Source organism: Artibeus jamaicensis, unplaced genomic scaffold, assembly GCF_021234435.1.
Source record: "Artibeus jamaicensis isolate MK-2021 breed Jamaican fruit bat unplaced genomic scaffold, CSHL_Jam_final contig_354, whole genome shotgun sequence".
Lineage (NCBI taxonomy): Eukaryota > Metazoa > Chordata > Mammalia > Chiroptera > Phyllostomidae > Artibeus > Artibeus jamaicensis.
Genome location: NW_026521803.1, coordinates 7,619,288 through 7,642,185, shown reverse-complemented (window position 1 = coordinate 7,642,185; position 22,898 = coordinate 7,619,288). Strand labels below are relative to the sequence as shown.

Genomic DNA, 22,898 nt, shown 5'->3' with positions numbered 1-22,898 from the left:
GAAAAGATAAAAACTCAAAAGGATGAAAACATTATTACACCATGGCTATCCCTGGCCGTCAAAGTGTGAGGACTACACACAGTATGAGGGGGGAACCAAAAATAAAAACTAGTGGAATTTATTTATAAAAATTGTGTATTTATTGTTACATGTTTAAAAAGTACTCTCTATTTGATGCAATACACTTATCTGAGACATTTTTTCTACTGCTCAAAACAGTTTTTGAATTTGTCAGTTTTGTTGCCTTTTAGTGCTTCTGCTGTTTTTTGTTTTACCTCTTCTACATCAGCAAAATGTTTCCCTTTAAGGACTTTTTTCCTCCAGAAAAGCAGAAAGTCAATCACAGGTGAGATGGGGTGAATAGGGAGGGTTAGGCAAAGGGGTCATATGTTTTTGGTCAAAAACTGCTGAATACTCAGTGCAGTGTGGGCAGGTGCAATCGTAAATCTCTCATTACTGAGTGGACAAATGCATTGAGTCTTCGAAAATTTTCACTGAAGTTGAATGCAGCCTCTCACATCACCAGGTAGTACACTGATAGAGATGGGTTCTTCTAACACGCACCTACTGGGGGAAGCCTGTACTACAAGGGGGCTGCCCTCCAGAAAATAATTCTATTTTGGGGGAGCGGGGATTCCCCCTTGTACATGTGTATAGTTTGAATCAGAAAACCCATCCCTTTCCCTACAGTATACAAAACATTTACGTACAGTTTAAAGGATAATTATAAAGCAAATGCTTATGGAATTAACCAACATCAAAGTCAAGAGAAAAAAGAAAATTACTACCAATAGGTAGTAGGTTTTTTGTGCCTTTCCCATCCCTTCTCCATCTCTCTTCCCACTGGACTATGTACATATTCCTAAAATAATTTAGTTTTGTCTGCTTTTGAACACATTAGAAGTGAAACCATAGCGAATAGACTCTTGTGAATGGATTTCCTGCTTAACATTTTAAGATTCCTTCATTGTGCTGTGTGCAGGTATGATTTGTTTTCCAATGCCAAATGGTATTATATAAATATATCACAACTTATTTATCCATTTCATTGTTGATGAACACTGAATTATATCCAGTTTGAGCTAACACCAGTATGAGTCCTACGCATACTTCTTAGTGCCCCTGTGCAAGGGAGTGGAATGACTGGAACACAGGATATGCACATCTTCTACTTTACAATGTATTACGAATTACTTGCAAAGTGCTGACATCAAGTAAAGATCCTACCAGCAGAGTATGATTGTTCTTGTTGCTTGAAATCCATGATATTTACTATTGTCACAGTTCAAATAATTACCAATTAGGTATGTGTATAATGATAACTCATGGTATTTTTAAGGTAATTTCCATAATTACCAAAGTGGTTAATCATCTTTCCATGTATTTATTGGTAACTTGTACTTCCTCTTTCATGAAATGCTTGTTGAAGTCTTTGTTCATTTTTTCTATTAATGTGTCTTTCTTAATTTATAGACATTCTCTATATGTTCTTCATACTACTCTTTTTTAGTTTTATGTATTATACATTTTGTAGATTATAGCTTGATTTTTCACTGTCTGTCTGATGCCTTCTCATAACTAGAAGTAGTAATTTTAATGTAGTGAAATATGAGTCTTTTCTTTTATGGCAAGCCCTTTTTCTCTACTTTTAAGGTGCCTGCAATACCTGAGGTACTCTAAAAATCTTCTTAAAAGGTCAACAGTTTTGCCTTTTACATTAGATCTTCCAGACACCTGGAGTTGACTTTTGTGTATAGTGTGAAATAGGGGCTCAGTTTCATTTCTCTCAAATAGAATGCCCAATTTCTGAGCACATTCATTGAAATGAAAGGTCCCATTGATCTGCAAATCACTTTCGTTAAATATGAAACACGCATATGTTATGTGAATGTGTTTTTCAACTTTCTACTGTGTCTATTCCTGTGCCTACTCCACCCTGTCTTTATTAGTAAAGCTTCATGAGCTTGATATATGATTGAGCAAGTCCTTCCATTTGTTATTGTTCTTACTTCTTTAATACGCAAGCATAAGACACTAAGGGGCTTGTATTACTCTGAGTCCACTCAAAGTGGCCCACAGACAGGAAAGTCCCTCTTCACGACATACTTCTATCTTCCATAACAGGGCCAACTTCTCCATTAGACACAGGGTCAATAATACTTTTAGGGGCTCATGAAAATGTTTTAATTAATTTTAAAATAAGAAGAAAACAATGAATTTCTGGCCAAAGAAATTATTTTAAAATATACTAAATATTCATTTTTTGACCAGCACAGTCAAAAATATTATTTATACTTTTCTAAGGAGAAAGGACCACATACACAAATGTACCCTGGGCCCAAAAAGTTATAAAGTGGCCTTGCCTGACAGTCTTCTTAAAAGAGTAAGTCTTCTATAAAAATTATCCTATCAGTCACAGGGGCACTGTTTAGGTGGCTCATCCCCATTCTGATGTACAGGCTAAGACACATGTGGCAAATACAAGGCCCTCAGACCAAATCTGGCCCTCTACCTTGTTTTATCCAGCCTGGCACCTTGTTTTTACCCAGCAGCAATGCTGAGCTCTCACTTAACTGTTACTGTTAAGGAGTATTCACATTTATTCAGTCCTAAAATTACATTCGACCCTTGAAGGCAACTGTGAGGCTGATGTGGACCCTGGTGAAAATGAATTTGATATCCTTGGGATAGGACATAAAAAAAACTGTTTCTTCCTAATGGTAGATGACCATATCATTTTTATTTGGAAAATAGTACACATCAGTAAATTAATAATTTCCCAGATGCTAACTTAAAATTTAAATTAAATATGGAATTCAAATAAAATTTATTTCTAGGCATTTACCAGGTACTAGTAGGCACAGGGATAAATAAAATAAACACAGAGCTTCTAGCATATAAGAAGATACAGATGGTTAACAATGATAATTGGCAAGAATGTTATGCAAGTATAAGTGTGGTTGCAAGACTGAGTTAATCCTTAGTTGCAAAATATGTGTAGTTAATTTGGGTTTGACAAATGAGGATACCAAGGCACAGAACAATTGAGGGGCTTATTCCAAGCTGCCGAAAATATATGTCAGGTGCAATATTAAACACCAGGACTGTGACTCTAAGTCCCGTGCTATTCACCTTCTGGTGTGCAGCAGTGCTCATCCCATGGCAGATATGCAATAAAGTAGATTGTGACTGACACAGTGTCACTCGAAAGGATTTCATCTTTCTGTCAGAGCAGCTTTTTAGTCTTTTTCACACCTTTCTTTAAGTATGTTTTACATATCATAAAATTTACCAATTTTAAATGTAGACCTCAATTATTTTTCGTGACTTTACCAAGTGGTGAAACCATCACCCTAAATCAGTTTTAAAACATTTTCATCTCCCTAATTTGAACCTTCATGACCATTTTCATTTAATTTCCATTCCAACCCATCATTCCAAACAACCACTAATCTATTTCCTCTCTCTATAAACTTGTGTTTTTTTCTGGATTTAAAAAAAATGAAATCTTGTAATGTAAAATCTCTTTTGCCTGGTTTATTTAATCAAGCATAATAACATTTTTGAGATTCATCCATGATTTAGCATGTGTCAGTAGCTTTTTTCTTACTATTGTTCAATAGTATTATATGAACACACCACATTTTTGTCTCTGTTCATGAGCCAACTGATGTTTAAGTTGTTTCTAGTTGTCAACCACAATGGATAACTGCTATGAACATTTGTGCACATATGTCTTCATCTTTCTTGGTTATTTAAAAGGTAGTTGCTGGGTTAATAGTTTAACTTTTTAAGTTTTGCCAAGAACAGACTCAAAATGAATTAAATACTTAAATGTTAGAGTCAAAACTGTAAAAATCATAGAAAAGAAAAGGCAGTAAAATCTCAGACATTTCTTGCAGCAATATTTTTCCGGTTACATCTCCTCAGGGAAGGAAAAGAAAAACAAAAACAAAAGAAAAAATGGTACTACATCAAACTAAAAAGTTTTTGCATAGCAAAGGAAACCATCAACAAAATGAACAACAACCCACTGAATGGGAGAACATATTCACCAATGATATAATTGATAAGTGGTTAACACCCAAAATTTATAAAGAGCTTAAAAAACTCAACACTAAAAAACCCAAAATAATCCAATTAAAAATGGGCAAAGGACCTGAACAGACACTTCTCCAAAGAGGACATACAGATGGTCAATAGACATATGAAAAGATGTTCAATGTCACCAATCATCAGAGAAATGCCAATTAAAACCACAATGAGGTATCACCTCATAGTTGTCAAAATGGCTATCATCAATAAATTAACAAGCAAATGTTGGCAAGGATGTGGAGAAAAGGGTCCCTTGTGAACTGTTGGTGGGAATGAAGATTCATGCAGCCACTGTGGAAAGCAGTATAGAGTTACCTCAAAAAATTAAAAATGAAACTGCCTTATGACCCAGCAATTCCACTTCTGAGAATTTAACCAAGGAAACCTAAAACACCAATTTGAAAGAATATAATGCACCCCTATGTTCATTGCAGCATTATTTACAATAATGCCAAGATTTGGAAGCAGCCCAAGTGCCCTTCAGCAAATGAGTAGATGGACCTGGAGAGCATTATGTTAAGTGAAATAAGCCAGTTAGAGAAAAGCAAGTAGCATATGATTTCACTCATATGTAGAATCCAATGAACAATATGGATTAACAAGCAAAACAGAGACAAACTCATAGATGGAGTAGTCTGACAGCTGTTGAGTGTGAGTGTGTGTGGAGGGGCAGAGAAATTGAGCAAAAAAAGGGGAAAAAAGAAAAATACTCACGGACATGGACAACAGTGTGGTGACTGCCAAGTGGGAAGGAGAGTGAAGAAAGGGGAAGGAGGGTGTAAGGGGGATAAATGGTAATGGATGGACACTTGACTTGGGGTAGCGAACATTCTATACGGTGTACATATATGTGTTGCAGAACCGTGCACCTGAAACCTGTATAATTTTGTTAACCAGTGTTACCCTAATAAATTCAATATAAAGAAAAAAAAACAAAGATGCTGCTGAGATTACTGAACATCCATGTGCAAAAAAAATGAAAGTAGGCAAAGATTTTTTTCACGTATCCTTCAATTCATGTATGGATTAAACACAATGCCTCTGTGTATGTGTTATATGCACATAATGAAGGCAGATAACTATATAGCCACCTTCAGTCAAAATAAAATAAAATATTTTACCAGGATTGTTGGTAAAATTTGAATTATCAATGACATAAATTTGTTGAAAGAAAATATGAAAGGATAAACTGCAAGCTACCCAGAGTAGCACATCCAGAGCTTGGCAGGTGAAATTTAAGATAAAGCTGTGTAAATAGTCAGTAATCCCCTCTTTAAATAACTATGCAATGTGTGTGTGCTTAGATTTCAGGCTAAGAATTGCTGATTATAGGCAGTCACACATTGCAAATTAAGAAAGCAGTCTCATAGAATGATGAATCTGTCAGCTAAGGAAATGCTGCATACTCCAATATTTGCAATGATTTCATAATGTTAACATGAAATTCTTATATCCTATTACTTTCAACATATGTAGGAAGAAATTGTTGAAAACTTTATAAACAATTCATTGAGAAGAAAGTTTTATTGATAAAAGCCTCCTTTTAAAAGGTAATTTCTTGTATTAAATTTTCTGGATTACACCTAAAATTATTAATAGCTAATTTCACAGACAAAATTCCACTTTCACCATGACAAAGGATACACAAGAATATTGGCATAAATATTGGCCACTGGTGTTCACTGTGAGTCAGTCAGTAACTTGCCTGTGTTTCTTCATGGTAACTGATAGAGCCTGTGCTAAAAAGCCTGTATCTTGGTTTCCTCTTCATCAGAGCAACATTTGTTTTCAAAACATATTTCCTGGTATACAGTCATGTGTTGCTTAATGACAGGGATGTTCTGAGAAATGTGTCGTTAGGAAATTTTGTTGTTGTGTGAAACTCCAGGGTGCTTTTACACAAACTAGATGGTATAGCTACGCCTAAAGCTATATGCTATAGCCCATTGCTCCAAGACTACAAACCTGAGCAGTGTGTTACTATATTGAATACTGCAAGGCACAGTGGTATTTATGCATACCTAAATATAGAAAAGGTACAGTAAAAATAGAGTATGAAAGATAAAAGTGTGCATATGTGTGCATGCATGCATTGGTGGGGGGACAGAAGGAGGGCTGTGGAGAGAGGTGCTGTTGGAGAGAGCATGGTCATCAGGAGGAGGGAGGGAGGAAGGGAGAGAATGAAGAGGATAGAGTAAGGAAGAGCAGAGATCAAAAGAGACCCAAGAAGTAATAAAAAGGAGAGGGAGAGAAGAAGAGAGAGGAGGCAGGAGTAGGGGACAAGTGAATGAATGTGTGCGTGTGCATGTGTGTGTGTGTGTGAGCATGTGTCCGGGGGACGGTGGAAAGCAGGTAGGTAAACAGCATGCTGAGCTTCCTCCTCTATTCAAACTACCCAGAGCTAGGAGCAAATTCAATATCGTACGTAGTCAGGCCAACCTTTTCTTCAAACATCGCAAACTTTTTGCTTATAATCCATTATTTATGGGACCACTGCCATACATGCAGTCCATGATTGACTGGAATGTCATATGACTGCATATGTCTAATGAAAATGCATTACTGCCCTTTTTTGAATTACTACTTATTAACATTTTAATAGATTTTCATGTGCAACTAGTTATTTACATACCAACCTTTCCCTCTTTGGAAATGTAACATGCTTTATTGTTTTTATCCCTTCTATGTGTGGTTTTTAAATCCTCAGAGCCATCACTCAATTACTGAAACCCTGCCTTACAGCATGTGACAAGGATCTTAGAATGTAATACACACTTGATAAATTTTTGTTTGATTTAAGTAAATATTCATTTTTAATGTTACAGTTTTAAAATTCCATTTCATTGGCCCCAAGGTCTAACAGCAGAAACTATACCACAGATTCAATCAAATTACCTAAATAATACTCCAGGAGAGACACGTAGGTTTATCATATTGTAATGGAGGCCAATCTTTCAATTTCAAGAGACAAATGCCAACTTTTTTCTTTCTTGAATACCTAGTAACATGACATTCTCTCATTTATTCTAAAGAGAAATGCTGTCCTTTTTAAAAAAAATCATAGCCTCTATATAAATCTCTTGGACAGATGAAAGTTAGACTTTTTAAATCCAGAATGAAGTGGACTTCCCTAAGTGTGGACACACAGAAAGAAGTGTCCCATATAAAGTCTGCCTTATATCATTGCTTTTGTTAACACATTCTAATAATCACTACTTGTATCTTGAAAATAAAAAGAAATAATTTACTAGCTCATAGGAATTTCACAAAAATTTTAAAGAAGAATGCTGAGTTGAAATAAATGAATACAGCCTTTTCAATTTGAGTGGTTGACGAGACACTGGCAAAGCACATATACTATGAAGTCTACATATCAGATGAGTAAAATTGTACTTTACAAGATACATGTAAACTAAAATAAATTCACAAATTCTTTTAAAATACTTTCTTCTTGCCTAAGGTATCACCGAGACTGCTTCTGAATAATTTTCTCAAATACTATCTGCAGTAATCTTTTTGGTTATAGCCCTCCAGCCTTTGAGCCACCTGGAAACATTAATTCTCACCTGGAGCCTTGTCCTGACCCCAGGGCCTGGGCTATTTCTGTCTTTGTTTACTGAAGGAATTTTTAGAAGCCTTAGGCCAGTAATTTACCTGCTAGGTATCAGATTTTCCATTCTACTGATACTGCTTTGGTATTGTAATCTCATTTCAGGCACTAAAATTTTATCTGGTTATTTGTATCCAAGCTCCTCTCTTGAACCACTAGAAACTGGAACCTGGATTCTTCTGTGATCCTCAGTCCTACCCTGGGACCTTACTTTGTATCCCATTTGGGACAATACTACCTATAAAGTTCTGTGGGCTTATATAGAGCCCTACCATGGAACTCAGGTCTTCATGAGTATATCCCCAGTACACACCACCTGACAGCTAGGAGACAGACTTTCCTCGTGTCTGGTTTTCTACTTATTGCCTCCTGTCAAACTCCTCTAGAAGTGGGCCCTATGCTTCAGCTCATTTCCCTATCAACTATCAGTTCCTTTCTTTATCCCTGTCTTAGCACTGGAAGGACTTGGGGTTCTGGTTACCCACAGAGTGGCCTATCTCAATGCCGAGTTCTAATTCTAATAGTAACTAAAAAATTTATTTCTATTTAAAAATACTATTCAAACCAGCTGACAGTAAGTTTTAAATGCCTCATTAAATATACATCTACTGCTTAAAATTATCCCCCAACCCTAAAATACCCCATTACCTGTCTGAGAGAATCCTGATTTGTATCCATTAGTTGTGCCATTTTCGGGGGTCACAGTTGATGACACTGAAGAGTTTGGTTTAACAGAGTGGCAAGCAGCAGAGGATTGTCGGCTTCTACATTCTGTAAAAGAGTACGAGTCACATTATGTGAGAAGACCAAAAAGTCTGTTAAAACAGGTGTTGGAAACACAATCTACAAACTCTAAAATAAGTTGCTCCTCCTTAAATGACAACCATTTTCCTTTTTTGAGGCTCCCCTTACTTTAATCCTGATTCCAAGAGAATGTTTAACATGGTGAGCACAGTTTGTCTTCATAGGGCCAGATGCCATGTTTAGAAGGTAAAGGGATGGTTACAAAGAATAATCGGGCTTTTTTACCCACAGACTAGTTCTCAGGGGAAAAATTACTCATAACCAATACAGTCATATTAGTTTTATGGGTAAGACTGAGGTTAAACTGTCAATAATTTAGAAAAATCTAATAAGCTTTCAAATCCCAATTAACCTGCTATCCAGGATTGATTTAAGTGTGGAACAGTAACCTAGAGACCATCTACACTACCTTCAAACTTCTTACCTCAACCTTAATTTATGCTCAAAAGTAGAAGCAAAGAAAAAATTAGAAATGCCCAAGTTATTATTATTCTTAGTTCTTATTAGAGAAAATAGGTAGTCAATATTCAAGTTGTTTATACCAAGCTTCATTTCAATTAAGCTGATATAGGTCTTAGGTATATTTTAATAATACCTTGTTAATAATACTGGTTCAGGTAGATAGCAGATACTATGTCAATGTGTGGGGCTGTAATGGCCAACCAAATTATACTGTGTGTTATACCATATTAGTCTTAAAGGTAGCATGTGAAAAAGATATAAATGGTTGTAAGTGACCAGGTTAATTATAGAGGTTCCTTTACAGAGTTTCCAAGTTTATCCGATACATGCAAGGGTTGGAGGCAGTTTTCTATCACCTTCTATGCTATGATCTTCCTTGCAGAGCTATTGTATTTGGCCTACGAGGCTATTTCCACATTATGTGTATATATGCATATTTGTAAATTGATGTCATGTTTGTATATATGTGTACATAGATCTATACAGTTCCAAAATAGTAACTGCTATAAATGTAAGGCTTCAGAATTCACCCAGAATCATCGTATCAGAAATTATTTCACAGATATTCTCTCCCAGAAAGACGAACTATCGTTGAGCATGCAACGACAGTTCAAAATATTCAGAAGTTAAAAATATTTTATGCAACCAAGACAAAAGCTTAAAAAGGCAGTTAAGAGGCAGGGAGGCAACACTTATCCCATTTTTTTCTTTTATTAGAGTTCATGACACTTAAAACAATTTTTCTAGAGAAAAATTCTTTAGACTTTATTAGAATACAGAGTTATTTAAAATACACTATGCTTATGATTCAGTGGCGATACACTTTAAGTTCTGATGACACCTGGTTTGAAACACAGAGCCATTTCCAGAGCAGTTATGTAATATCATGTCCAATGCAACCATAAATAATTATGGTGCAAGACTCAGAGGCCAATCTGCAGTTGTAATTTGGATTTAGTATGATATTTTTTCATGGTCAGGTCAAAATATTGCCCAGACAACAAATAAAAACATTAAAGACAATTATTATATTGTCTTTAAAATAGTAATATAAATAACTGAGAAAAATCTCAGCATCTAAGAAACTACTAAAAAAAATAAGGATTAGATATTCCACTGCATTAGAATAATGAATAGAACTTGTGGGAAATTCTATCAAATACATGAAAATGTGAAGTTTCAAGTGGATTCATTTCTATACATAAATTAGTTAAGTTCTTCCTAACCAAAAAGAAATAAAACTTTGTCAACTAAACAGTGCATTTTCCCAGGTATTATGAAGAGAGCATTATTTATTCTAAAGTATGCTTAATTCTAATAACAGGAAAATATGAATACTTTGAAATTACCAAAGAAACCTATTAAATAAATTAGAAAAAACAGTTAATTGGGAAACTGACACTTTGAGGACCTTTCCAAATAAGAGAAGAGGCAGGAGTCCTTTTTTTCTCCAAGAGTTATACTCCACCTTCCCAAGAGACAGATGCATAAGAATATGCACTTTCCTAAACTTGAACATAGGCTCTATTAAAAGATCAAAATCATGTCAAATAACCTGTCAGAAGGCTTTGGGTTTTTGGATAGCATTCTTAACTTGGGATGGTTATCTGTATCACCCCTGAATGCTGAACCCTACATGGGTCACTTGTCATTATGGTACCGTCCTCATTCCCTTCCCCTGCCTTTCCCTCCAGGAAGTTGCTGCTACCTTTCCAGCAGATAAGAGGCCCCTTTGACAGTACACCCTGGGAGCTTCTGACTAGGTAGTACTTTAAGTGCTTCTGCTTCTTTGGCTGGGTGGTGAGCTTCAAGTTAATATGGTTGGAAAATTCTGTAAAATACCGAAATCCTCTTTCTCCACAGCCGATACAGTTTCCAGAAAACCCTGAAAGGAGGAAAACCAAAGTTACTGGTGTCCTTGTACATGGATACAATACCTATACACTAAAGAAGCACAGAAAATATCAACAGTCTTTGACTCAATGACTTCCTAATTTCAAGAAAAAAAATTCAAAGGAAAAAAACAAGTACAATATTTTAGCAGAGTACTTCATAATGGTTAAAGACTGAAAATAATTTAAAGAATTTTTAATGCTCTGCCCTGGCTGGTGTAGCTCAGTGGATTGAGCATGGGCCTGCGAACCAGAGGATTGCGGTTCAATTCCCAGTCAGGGCACATGCCTGGGTTGCAAGCCAGTTCCCTGCAGGCCAGCTCCCAGCAGGGGACGCATTAGAGGCAACCATACATTGATGTTTCTCTTCCTTTCTCCTTCTCCTCTAAAGATAAATAAATAAATAAATATTTTTTAAAAAAGAATTTTTAATGCTCTATAAAGATAATGGCTTGGGAAGCAAAGTAGATAATATCACATGATAGAATTCATATAATTGACTTCTGGTCAAGAGAGAGGCATAGGTAAACACAGCTTACACCCTCTCACAACCACAGCAAAAATTACAACTAGACTACAAAAGAAATATCACCCAAATCATTAGAAAACCAAACTGGAAGTCTACCAAGCAAGGAATTAAAGAAGACACATTCATTCAGATGGGTAGGAGGCACAGAGATGCAGAATTGGCATTCCCACACCCATGTGTGGGTATATAAAAATCAGCAGGGATACTTTGGGTGCAAGGGATCCAAGCCCCATACCATACAACACAGCCCAGGGTTCCAGCACCAGGAAGGTAAGCCCTCATAATTTCTGGCTGTAAAAATCAGTTCAGGTTGGAGTGGTGGAAGAAACTGGGATTCCCAGGAGTCTCCTTTTAAGGGGCCCATAACAGACTTAGACTTACAAAGACTCAGTCCCTTTGGGCTCCAGTACAGTGGCATTAGCTGGAAGGGCACCAGAGGTATATGGGGAAAAACTGAAGTGACTGCAATCAGAGCAAGTAAGGAAACTGTTTTCTTCTGGACGAAACACCAGATGCCAGACAATGGCACTGTCCCCTTTCTGAGCCCTCCTCCACAAAAAGCCACAGAGCAGCAGCAGAGTGCCTGGCCCCGGAGACTACCTAAGACCCTGCCCCATCCAACTAACTAGGGCACTCTTCTACAATAGGTCATGCTACTAACACAGGGAATCAAAGCAGCTCTACCTAATACACAGAAACAAGCACAGGGAGGCTGTCAAAATGAAATATGGCCCAAATGAAAGAATAGAACAAAACTCCAGAAAAAAGAATTAAATGAAATGGAGATAAGCAATCTATCAGATGCAGAGTTCATAGCACTGGTGATCAGGTTGCTGAAGGAACTCACTGGTTCTTTCACGTGTTTTCTGTGCTTTTCTATGCTGTGGAACTCACTTCAACAGCATAGAAAAGACCCAGGCAGAAGTGAAGGCTATGCTAAGTGAAATAAAGAAAAATTTATAGGGATCCAACTGTGGAGGAATGAAGCCAAGAATAAAAAATGATTTGGAATGTAAGGCAGAAAGAAACATTCAATGAGAACAAGAAAAAAGAATCTAAAAAAGTGAGGAGAGGCTAAGGCGCCTCTGGGACATCTTCAAACATACAAACATGTGAATCATAGGGGTGCCAGATGAAGAAGAGAAAGAGCAAGAAATTAAAACTTATCTGAAAAAATAAAGAAAACCTCCCTAATTTGGTGAAAGAAATGGACATACAAGTCTAGAAAGTACAGAGTCCCAATTAAGATGTACCCAAAAAGGACCACACTAAGACACATCATAATTAAAATACTGAAGGTTAAACATAAAGAGCAGGCCCTGACTGGTGTGGTTCAGTGGATTGAGTGTGGGCCTGTGAACCAAAGGGTCACCAGTTTGATTCCCAGTCAGGGCACATGTCTGGGTTGCAGGCCAGGTCCCCAGTAGGGGGTGTGTGAGAGCCAACCACACATTGATGTTTCTCTCCCTCTCTTTCTCCTTCCTTTCCTTTTCTCTCTAAAAAAATAAATAAAAATCTAAAAAAAAAAGATAGGGGACAGATCTTAAAAGTAGCAAGAAAAAAGCAGTCCGTTACCTATGGGGGAGTTCCCATAAGACTGTCAGCTGATTTCTCAAAAGATACTTGTTAGTCTGAAAGGGGCTAGCAAGAAGTATTAAAAGTGATGAAAAGCAAGGACCTACAACCCAATTACTCTATCCAGCAAATCTATCATTTGGAATTGATGGGTAGATAACGTGCTTCCCAGACATGGTAAAGCTGAAGAAGTTCATCATCACAGGCCATTATTATTTGAAATGTTAAAGGGATTTATTTAAGAAAAAGATGGTCAATGCTATGAATATTAAAATGGCAATAAATTCACAACTATCAACAATTGAATCTACACAGGAGTTCCCATAAGACTATAAGATGATTTCTCAAAAAAAAAAAAAAACCCTTGAGGGCAAGAAGGGGCTTGAAAGAAGTATTCAAACTCATGAAAATCAAGGACCTACCTCCAAGATTATTCTATCCAGTAAAGCTACCATTTAGAATGGAATGACAGATAAAGTGCTTCTCAGATAAGGTAAAATTAAATAAGTTCGTCATCACTGGGCCATTATCATATGAAATGTTAAGGTGACTTATTTAAGAAAAAGAAGATCAAAACTATGAATATGAAAATGGAAATAAATTCACAACTGTCAACAATTGAATCTAAAAAACTAACTAAGCGAACAAGCAGAACAGGAACAGAATCATAATATGGAAATCATTTGAAGGGTTATCAGCTAGGAAAGGGAAAGGGAAGAATGGGGAAGAAGGTGCAGGGAATAAGAAGTACAAATTGGTAGGTATAAAATAGACGGGGATGTTGAGAACAGTATAAAAAACGGAGTAGCCAAAGAACTTCTATGCACGACCCATGGACATGAACTGGGGGACTGCTGGAGGGAATGGGGAAACCAGGTGTAGGGGGCAAAAGGGGAAAAATTGGGACAACTGTAATAGCATAATCAATAAAATATATTTAAAAAGAATTTATATCATTGACATAAAAATAGGAAAAGGTTTGGTTCTAATGATGTCCGTTATTTCTTTCCCACATTCTCCCTTTTCACAGAACTAGCCTGCCCTGGTTCTCTGCCCTGCCTACTATGTGGACTTGCCTAATTAGACTCTGGGCCAATATGAGAAAGTCGATCTGAGACAGTCAGTGTCTCCCGAGATTTTGAAATAATTACCAAGAGTCAGTCAGATGGCAGTGGACCCTGAATTTATGAGGCTTTGTAAAATGGTGAAGTCGGGAATGTGTCAACCACATGTCAGCGAGGTGTGGAGGAGAACAGACAGAAATGTGAAGAAGAAGCTTCTGTGGGCAGAGAAGCATGGGCAGCGATGTGTAAACTCAGGGCATTGCCAACTTCCCAGTGTCTTTGAGACTAGCTGTAACATCTGGCATGAGCTCCTCAAGAGTCCCATTTCCTCTTCATTCCCACGAGCTTATGATTCCTTTAGATCTAACATCCAAACAATTCTCACTCAGATTAATCAAACAAAAGGGAACTTTTTAGTGACCTGCTTAGAGTAGGGGGCATAGAAAGAAGAAGAAAAGGAACATGCTCAGAGATGAGAGGACATGCTTTGCTTTATCAGAAAGGAAATTTTTCAGTTCCCTTAACATAGGAAAAGGCAAACAAGAAGAGAGTGACTTCCTCTGGTTGTGACTGATGAGGACATAACACGTATACTATGATATAGTGAACAAGGAGAAAATGTTTTTAATGGGAAAGGGCATTCCAAATTTCATAAGTACAGTATGTCTATATACAAATAACTATTAACTGGAAATCAATTCACTGGTGAAGTGAAACATTCCTTTTAAAGCCTCAAGTGAACCTACTACATAATTAACAAATATAGATAAGGGAAGAAAAGAAAGGCCACCAAGATTAAAGACCGAATATGTTACAATGTTCTGATTTTAAAATACTAACAATCAATTCAGAGCACTTAATTATGGCAGTCCAATTTATTATTATTTATTTAACAATTTATTGACCACCTACCTACATTCCACATATTGTGCTCAACATTGGGATAATGGTAGTGAACAAAAGATAGTGATAACCTGTGATCAGTTCTATCAAATTAGTAATTCTATGAATTAGTTTATTACTGTTACTATATACAAATATAAACATTAATATAATTTTGGTGAGTTAATCAAAGGTGGATTGCATTTGAGAGCATTGGCTATTTGTCTAATACCTTTGAGCTGTAAGCCAAAAAAACAATTGTCTTAAGCCATCTGTCCATCCATCCATCCATCCATCCATCCATCCATCCAACAAATAATTGTTTACTCCATGTGCTAGGCACTGTTTCAGGAACCAGGTTTTTCCAGCTACCTGTGTGTCACTCATGCCTTGATGGAATATTGACTGACTTATGAGGCAGATATAGTACACCCAAAACATGGTAAACAGCTATAAAAACCATACAGTCAAAATAATTAAAGACAGTGTCCAAAAAAATGAGGCTTATTTGATATGCCCAAGTGGTTTGTTAAAGATTAGTGTAACATGTTATCTTTTTTTTTTCCTCTGCCTATTGTCTGAGGTGAAAAGCAAGATCAGGAATTCCATTCAAGATGGCTGCATAAGGAAACATGGCTCACCTCTTTGCACAAAAACATCAAAATTACAACTAAAATATAAAACAACCATCACTCAGAATTGACACAAATCTAGTTGAATGAAAATCTGACAACTACAGAATTAAAGAAACCACATCCATCCAGACTGGTAAGAGGGACAGACACGGAACAGACTGGTCCCACATCCACATGTAGTGGATAAAAATTTGGGAGAGGTATCTCGGGAGTGAGGAGTCCCAGACCCATAACAGACTCCCCTACCCAGGGTTCCAGTGCCAGGAAGATAAGTCCCCACAACTTCTGTCTGCAAAAACCAGTGGGGATTTAGTCAGTAGAAGAAACTTCTGGAGCCTGAAGCAGTTCTTCCTGAGAGACCACACACTGACTCACTTACTCAGACTCACTTCCTCTCAGTTTCAAAGCAAAGGTAGCAGCTTGAAAGACACAGGGAGAAACTGAAGTGTCCAGCACCAAGGTTAGCAAAGGCCATTATCCCTTTTTAAACCCTTCCCCAACAGAGCTGGCAAGCTGATGCCATATCTGAGACTCCATCAACCTGGCTAACACTGTTGACCTGCCATGGACATCTCCAGAACCTCTGCCTCCTCCAACTTGCTTTTCCATATTAATGGCTGCTCTTGGCTTATGCTATACAACTTCCTAAATCCTCTCCAGAAAGCAACAGCTGGCCTCAGTGAGCCCCAGGCCCGGCACTAGCAACAACCAGCTTAGATTCACAACTTGGCTTCACTGGGACATCTCCAAGCCTAGCACAAATAGCAGCCATCTCAGATTGCTTTATAGCTCAGGCAGGATAGCCCTGGGAAACACACAGGTGGGGGCTGACCTTGGCCTGCACCACTCAGGAAACCCCAGGGCTAATGCAACCAGCAAATACCTAGGGACCAGGCGGGAGCATCACCACTCTGCCCCTTCATGGTTGATACTCCACAGAAGGTGGAGGTTGGTGGTAAGTGGTCACAGCCAACCCTTGCAGCTGACTGGTTAAATCCTGCACACTGATCTGCCAATAGCAACCAAGGCTCAACTACAAAAGGATGGTGTACAGAGTGCAAACAAAGGGCACACCTCAATTGCCCATTTTAGGTTATAGGGGAGGCTATGCCACTGGACCCTACAGGACACCTACGACATTAGGCCACACTACCAAGAAAGGGAGTCAAAGCAGCTCTACCTAATACATAGAAACAAACACAGAGAGGCTGGCAAAATGAGGAGAGAAAGAAACACAGCCCAGATGGAAGACAGATCAAAACTCCAGAAAAAGAGCTAAACGAAATGGAGATAAATTATCTGTCAGATGCAGAGTTGAAAACACTGTTTATAAGAATGTTCAAGGAACTTAATGAGGATCTTAAGGGCATAAAAAAGACCCAGTCAGAAACAAAGGATACAGTAATTGAAACAAAATGATTTACAGGGACATAATAGTAGAGAGGATGAATTGCAGAATCAATGATATGGAACATAAGGAAGGAAAAAGCAACCAATCAGAACAACAAGAAGAAAAGAAAATCCAAAAAATGAGGATAGAATAAGCAGATTCTGGGACAATTTCAAGAGGCCCAACATTCGCATTAATGGCCCAACATTCGCCAGAAGGAGAAGAGAAAGCACAAGAAACTGAAATCTATTTGAAAAAATAATGAAAGAAAATTTCCCTAACTTGGTGAAGAAAATAGATATGCAAGTCCAGGAAGCACAGAAAGTCCCAGACAAGATGGATGCGAAGAGGCCCACTCCAAGACACATAACAATTAAAATGTCAAAGGTTAAAGATAAAGAGAGAATCTTAAAAGAAGCAAGAGAAAAGTTCCTACCTCGAAGTTCCTATAAGACTGTCAGCTGATTTCTGAAAGGAAACTTTGCAGGCTAGAAGTGATTGGTAAGAAATATTCAGTCATGAAAAGCAGGAACCTATAGCCAAGATTGCTCTACCCAGCAAAGTTATCATTTAGAATTAAAGGGCAAATAAATAGCTTCCCAGACAAGAAAAAACTGAGGATTTCATCATCACCAAACCATTATTATATGAAATGTTAAAGGGACTTATTTAAGAAAAAGTAGAAGATCAAAATTGTGAACTTTAAATTAAATGGCTAAAGTACATATCATCCAACAATTAAATCTAAAAAACAAACTAGGCAAACCAGAAGAACAGAGACAGAATCTTGGATACAGAGAATGTTTTGATGGTTGCCAGATAGGAGAGTGGTGTGGGGGAATGGATGAAGAGGTTAGAGGATTAAATAGGTAGTTACAGAATAGCCATGGAGACGTAGAGTATAGTATAGGGGGAATTCTAGTCAACAAGGTGGTGTAGGCAGACATGGTTCACCCCTTCACACAACCATAACAAAATCACAACTAAAATATAGAAAAACCATTGCTCAGAACTGACAGAAATCCAGCTGAATGAAAGTCTGGCAATTATGGAAGTAAAGAAACCACATCCATCCACACTGGTAGGAGGGGCACACACATGGAATGGGCTGTTCCCTCACTCACAAGTGGTGGATAAAAATTCAGGAGGCATTTTTCAGGAGCAAGGAGTCCCAGCTCCACACCTAGCCCCCCTGCCCATGGTTCCAACTAAGCAGAACAAGAAGGAAAGAGAATTAAGAAAAAAAATGAGGACAGTATATACAGCCTGTGGGGCAATTTTAGGCAATCCAATATTCACTTCATAGGGATATCAGAAGAGAAAGAGCAAGAAATTGGAAATCTATCTGAAAAAGTAATGAAAGAACACTTCCCTAATTTGGTCAAGGAACTAGACATGCAAGTCTAGGAAGCACAGAGAGTCCCAAACAAGATGGATGCAAAGATGCTCACCCTAAGTCACATCATAATTAAAATATCAAAGGTTAAAAATAAAGAGATGGGAGGGGATTATGGGAGATTGGGTGAGAGGTAATAAATCATAGCACTGTGCCTATATAATTGAAACCTATATAATTTTATTAACTGATATCACCCCAATACATTCAATTAGAATGAAAAAATAAAAATAAAAGACAATGTAACAGAAAACACCCATTCAGAATAGGAAAATAAAGGGATCAAATAAATAAAGATAGTTTAAGGGACCTCTGAAATATCAAGGATAACAACATTTGTATCATAGGCATACCAAAAGGACAAGAGAGTAGTGCAAGGGATTGGGAAACTATTTGAAGAAATAATGACTGAAAACTTCCCTAACCTGGTAAAAGAAAAAAACACACAAATGCAGGAAGCACAGATATCAAAGCAACTCAAATGCCTATCAGTGGATGACTGAACAAAGAAGATATGGTACATATGGACCATATGGGATATTACTTGGCCATAAATATGAATGAAATCTTACTATTTGTGAAAACAGTGATGGGTAAAAAGGGTATTATGCTAAGTGAAGTAAGTCAGATATAGAAGGACAAATACCATATAATTTCACTTATGTGTGGAATCTAAAGAATAAAATAAAAGAACAAAACAGAAACAGACTCATAAACAGAATAAAGTGAGGGTGCCAGATGGGAGGGGGATTGGGGAGCTGGGTCAAAAAGATGAAGGGATTAAGCAGTACAATTTGGTAGTTACAAAACAGTCACAGGATGTAAATAAAGTACAGCATATCAAAAAGTAAAACAACTCTGAGATAAAGAAATACATTATTTTACACTGTATATACAAATGTATATTCCTAGTTCACTCTAGTTTTGGGTGACTAATGCTAAATATAAAATGAAAATCACATAAAACTGACTGAAGTTATAAATAATGGTATAGAAAAACTACAAATAACTTAAAAGGTAGATAACCCACACGTGAATAATTGAGAGGTGACATCTTGCCATCAGGTCCAGATCAATGATTCAAGTGAATCTTACCTGGTTTTACAACATATTAATTTTTGATAAATTGCATGCTGTCCTTTAATGTCTGATTTAAAAAAAGTTCTCTTTATTAAAGCAAATATTTTGAGAATAAATAAAAAATAACTTTGAAGAAGTTACTAAAAAAAAAGTTTTGGCACTAAACTATAGTATTCCTCAACTAGTTCTCCAATTTTAAAAAAGTTCTGTGATATTTAAAATAAACTTGTATTTTAATTCCTTTATCTTGGAAGGAATTTTGGGTGAAATACTTACCTAAAAGTGCATTTTTTCCATTATCATCCGGTAGAAATCGCTTGTCTACAGCACATACTAGGATATGTTCAGGGAGATTGGGAGACTTTGCCCCCACCAGAAGGAATCCTGCTGGGATGTCGATTTGTTCCATACAGAGAGATACCAAACGCAAATCCTTTCCTGCTTGACAAAAACCTAAAAACCAGGGAAAAGACACAAATGTTTAGGGAGATTAATATGCTTTATAACCCATTTGGAGGGTAGATTTACCTGTGGGAATCATTACTAAGGACAAAATTTAAAGTCCATATACTCCAACTAGAAAACAAATCTATCATATGTACCCCTCTGAGCAAAGTGAAAAGACACTAAAAGGAGGTATTCTGATTTGTGCAGCCAATATTGACAAGTTTTATATTTTCTGCCCACAAGTAAGGATATAATAATAAATATGCAGCAAACTTTGAAAAAATTATGTAATTTTTATGTGCGTATAATATAGTATTTTAACTTTCAATGCAAATTCATATCTATAAACAGAGATGATCAAAGAACAGAGATGCTCTTCACTTCACATAGGAAGTTACTGAAACTTGGAGTGTGGTGACTCATAGATGAATGGGCTGGAGCTAGAACTCCGAACTCCGTTCATTAGGTTATTTTCACTGGTTATTACGTGAAATGACAAGGTATGACAAAAGTCTTATATAATTGTTTTGAGTACCATAATATATTATAGTAATTCATTAGTTCATTATTTATTAAAAATCATTTACAACAGATGCTGTCCTAGGCCTGGGGATACAGATATCTTCCTCTGAAAACTCATATTGTAGGTAATTGGAAGAATGTGTAAGAAATTGATAATCACAAAATAATATTAAAGAGGACAACTATTTTTTGCTACAAATTGTGGATCTCATCTTAGGGAAGATAATCCTCCCTGCACTCTAATCATGTGATTCTCCTGAACAGTTGTGATATTCCTGACCCAAGCTGGGCCACTGTAATAACCCCCTTTTCAGCTATAGTTCACAGTTGGTCAGTCCAGGGATGGGCACCTGACATAAACTAGGCCAATCAAAGCCTTTTCCTTATGAATTCTGATAGAGACTTCCGCCAAGATGGAGGTGTAGGTGGGAACACTTTGCGTGCTCACACAACCAAATCTAAAAACAATAAAGTTTTAACAATAATAAATGCAACCAAACCATACAGAAAATCGAATATGGAGTCCAAAAATAATGGACCACTCAGCTAAACTGGTGAGAGGGGCAAAGCCAGCAGTGGAGTGGGTCGGGCAAAAAAGATCCCCCAACCCAGGCGGTGCACAGGCAGCTGAGGGTGAGGATCCCAGGTGTGGGCTAGCTACAGGCGGAACCCAGGGAAGAGGCATGGCTGGCTGTCTGCAGTCGGTTGCGCATTTGCACACAGATAAACCAGTGAAGAGGCAAGCACTGAGACAGATCGTGCAGGCCCTGGTGGCTGGTGCAGGGTGGCGGGCTCCCACATTTGCGCTGGGATAAGCAGGCGGGGAGAGCGATGAGGTGGACTGAGCTAGTGGAGAGGACCGCCATTGCTCCCTCTCTGACCCCGCCCCCACATACAGCATCACAAACCAGCAACCTGGGTGGCCCCACCCTGGTGAATACCTAAGGCTCCCCTCCTCATACTTAACAGGTGAAAACAGACCAAAACATGGCTCAAGAACAACTCAAACTCCTGGAGCTGATAACTCTAAGCAACCAAGAAATTGCCAACCTATCAGATGCACAGTTCAAAACACTGGTGATCAGGATTCTCACAGAACTGGTTGATTTTAGTCACAAATTAGAGGAACATATGAAGGCTAAACTAATTGAAATGAATGGTAATGCACAGGAAACCAATAGTAATGGAAAGGAAACTGGGACTCAAATCAAGGGAGCAGATCAGAAGGAAGGAAAAAATGACCAAATAGAAAAATATGAAGAAACAAGAATTCAAAAAAATGAGGAGAGGCTTAGGAACCTCCAGGACATCTTTAAACATTCTAACATCCAAATTATAGGAGTACCAGAAGGGGAAGAGGAATAGTTATGAGTGGAAACCTTATTTGAACAAATAATAAAGGAGAACTTCCCCAATCTGGCAAAGGAAATAGACTTCCAGGAAGTTCAGGAAGCTCAGAGAGTCCCAAAGAAGTTGGGCCCAAGAAGGAAAACACCAAGGCACATCATCATTACATTAGCCAAGATTAAAATGAAGGAGAGAATCCTAGAAGCAGCAAGAGATAAGGGGACAGTCACCTACAAAGGAGTTCCCATCAGACTGTCAGCTGATTTCTCAAAAGAGACCTTACAGGCAAGAAGGGACTGGAAAGAAGTATTCCAACTCATGAAAACCAAAGACTTACATCCAAGATTGCTCTATCCAGCAAAGTTTTTATTTAGAATGGAAGGACAGATAAAGTACTTCTCAGATGAGATCAAATTCAAGGAGTTCATCATCACCAAGCCCTTATTATATGATATGTAAAAGGGACTTACCTAAGAAAAAGAAGATAAAAAAGATGAACAGTGAAAGGACAGCAAACTCACAGTTATTAACAACCACACCTAAAACAAAATAAATTAAGAGGACAGCTAGATCAGGAGTGAACCATAAAAATGAAGATCACATGGAGGGTTAGCAACAGGGGAGTGGGAGAAGAAAAATGGGGGAGAAGGTACAGAGAATAAGTAGCATACACAGTAGATAGAAAATAGGGGGAGGGTAAGAATAGTATGGGAAATATAGAATCTAAAGAACCTGAGACACATGTTCATGAACTAAAGGGGAGAATGGTGGGGGAGGGGTGTGCAGGGTGGAGGGGAATGGAGGGGAGAAATAGAACAAATGTAATGGCACAATCAATAAAATAAAATAAAAATATTAAAAAAAAGAATTCTGATAGAACCAGAGACAGCATGGCTTGGTTAGCTCTGTGGCAGTTCTGTTCCTTGGCCTGTGAGAGAAATCTGTCAGTAGAGACAGGAGGGGCGAGAGGAATGTTCTGGTAGTTTGGACCTGTGAAGCCCTTTCCCATGGTTTGGTCAAGACATTTTTTGCTTTGGAATTTTTCCAATAACTTCTTCATTCTACCTATGCTAGTCTGAGGTGGGTTTCTGTCACTTGCAACCAAATAAGGCCAAATAAAGGTACCAAAAGGTGCTCTTTCAGGGAGTTCTAAGAGAGGGAGGATGGA

General features: G+C 37.6%; 1 protein-coding gene across 2 annotated transcripts in view; it reads right to left on the bottom strand.

Moving 5' to 3' along the window:
* Positions 1-22,898, bottom strand: part of GREB1L (GREB1 like retinoic acid receptor coactivator) — a 272,153-nt gene that overhangs the window by 95,383 nt on the left and 153,872 nt on the right. For both annotated transcript variants that reach the window (XM_053664384.1, XM_053664385.1), the window contains 3 exons: positions 19,691-19,867; positions 10,680-10,856; positions 8,354-8,476 (listed from right to left, as the gene is read on the bottom strand). In XM_053664384.1, coding sequence (XP_053520359.1) covers positions 8,354-8,476; positions 10,680-10,856; positions 19,691-19,867 — 477 coding nt within the window. The remainder of the gene's footprint in view (positions 1-8,353; positions 8,477-10,679; positions 10,857-19,690; positions 19,868-22,898) is intronic.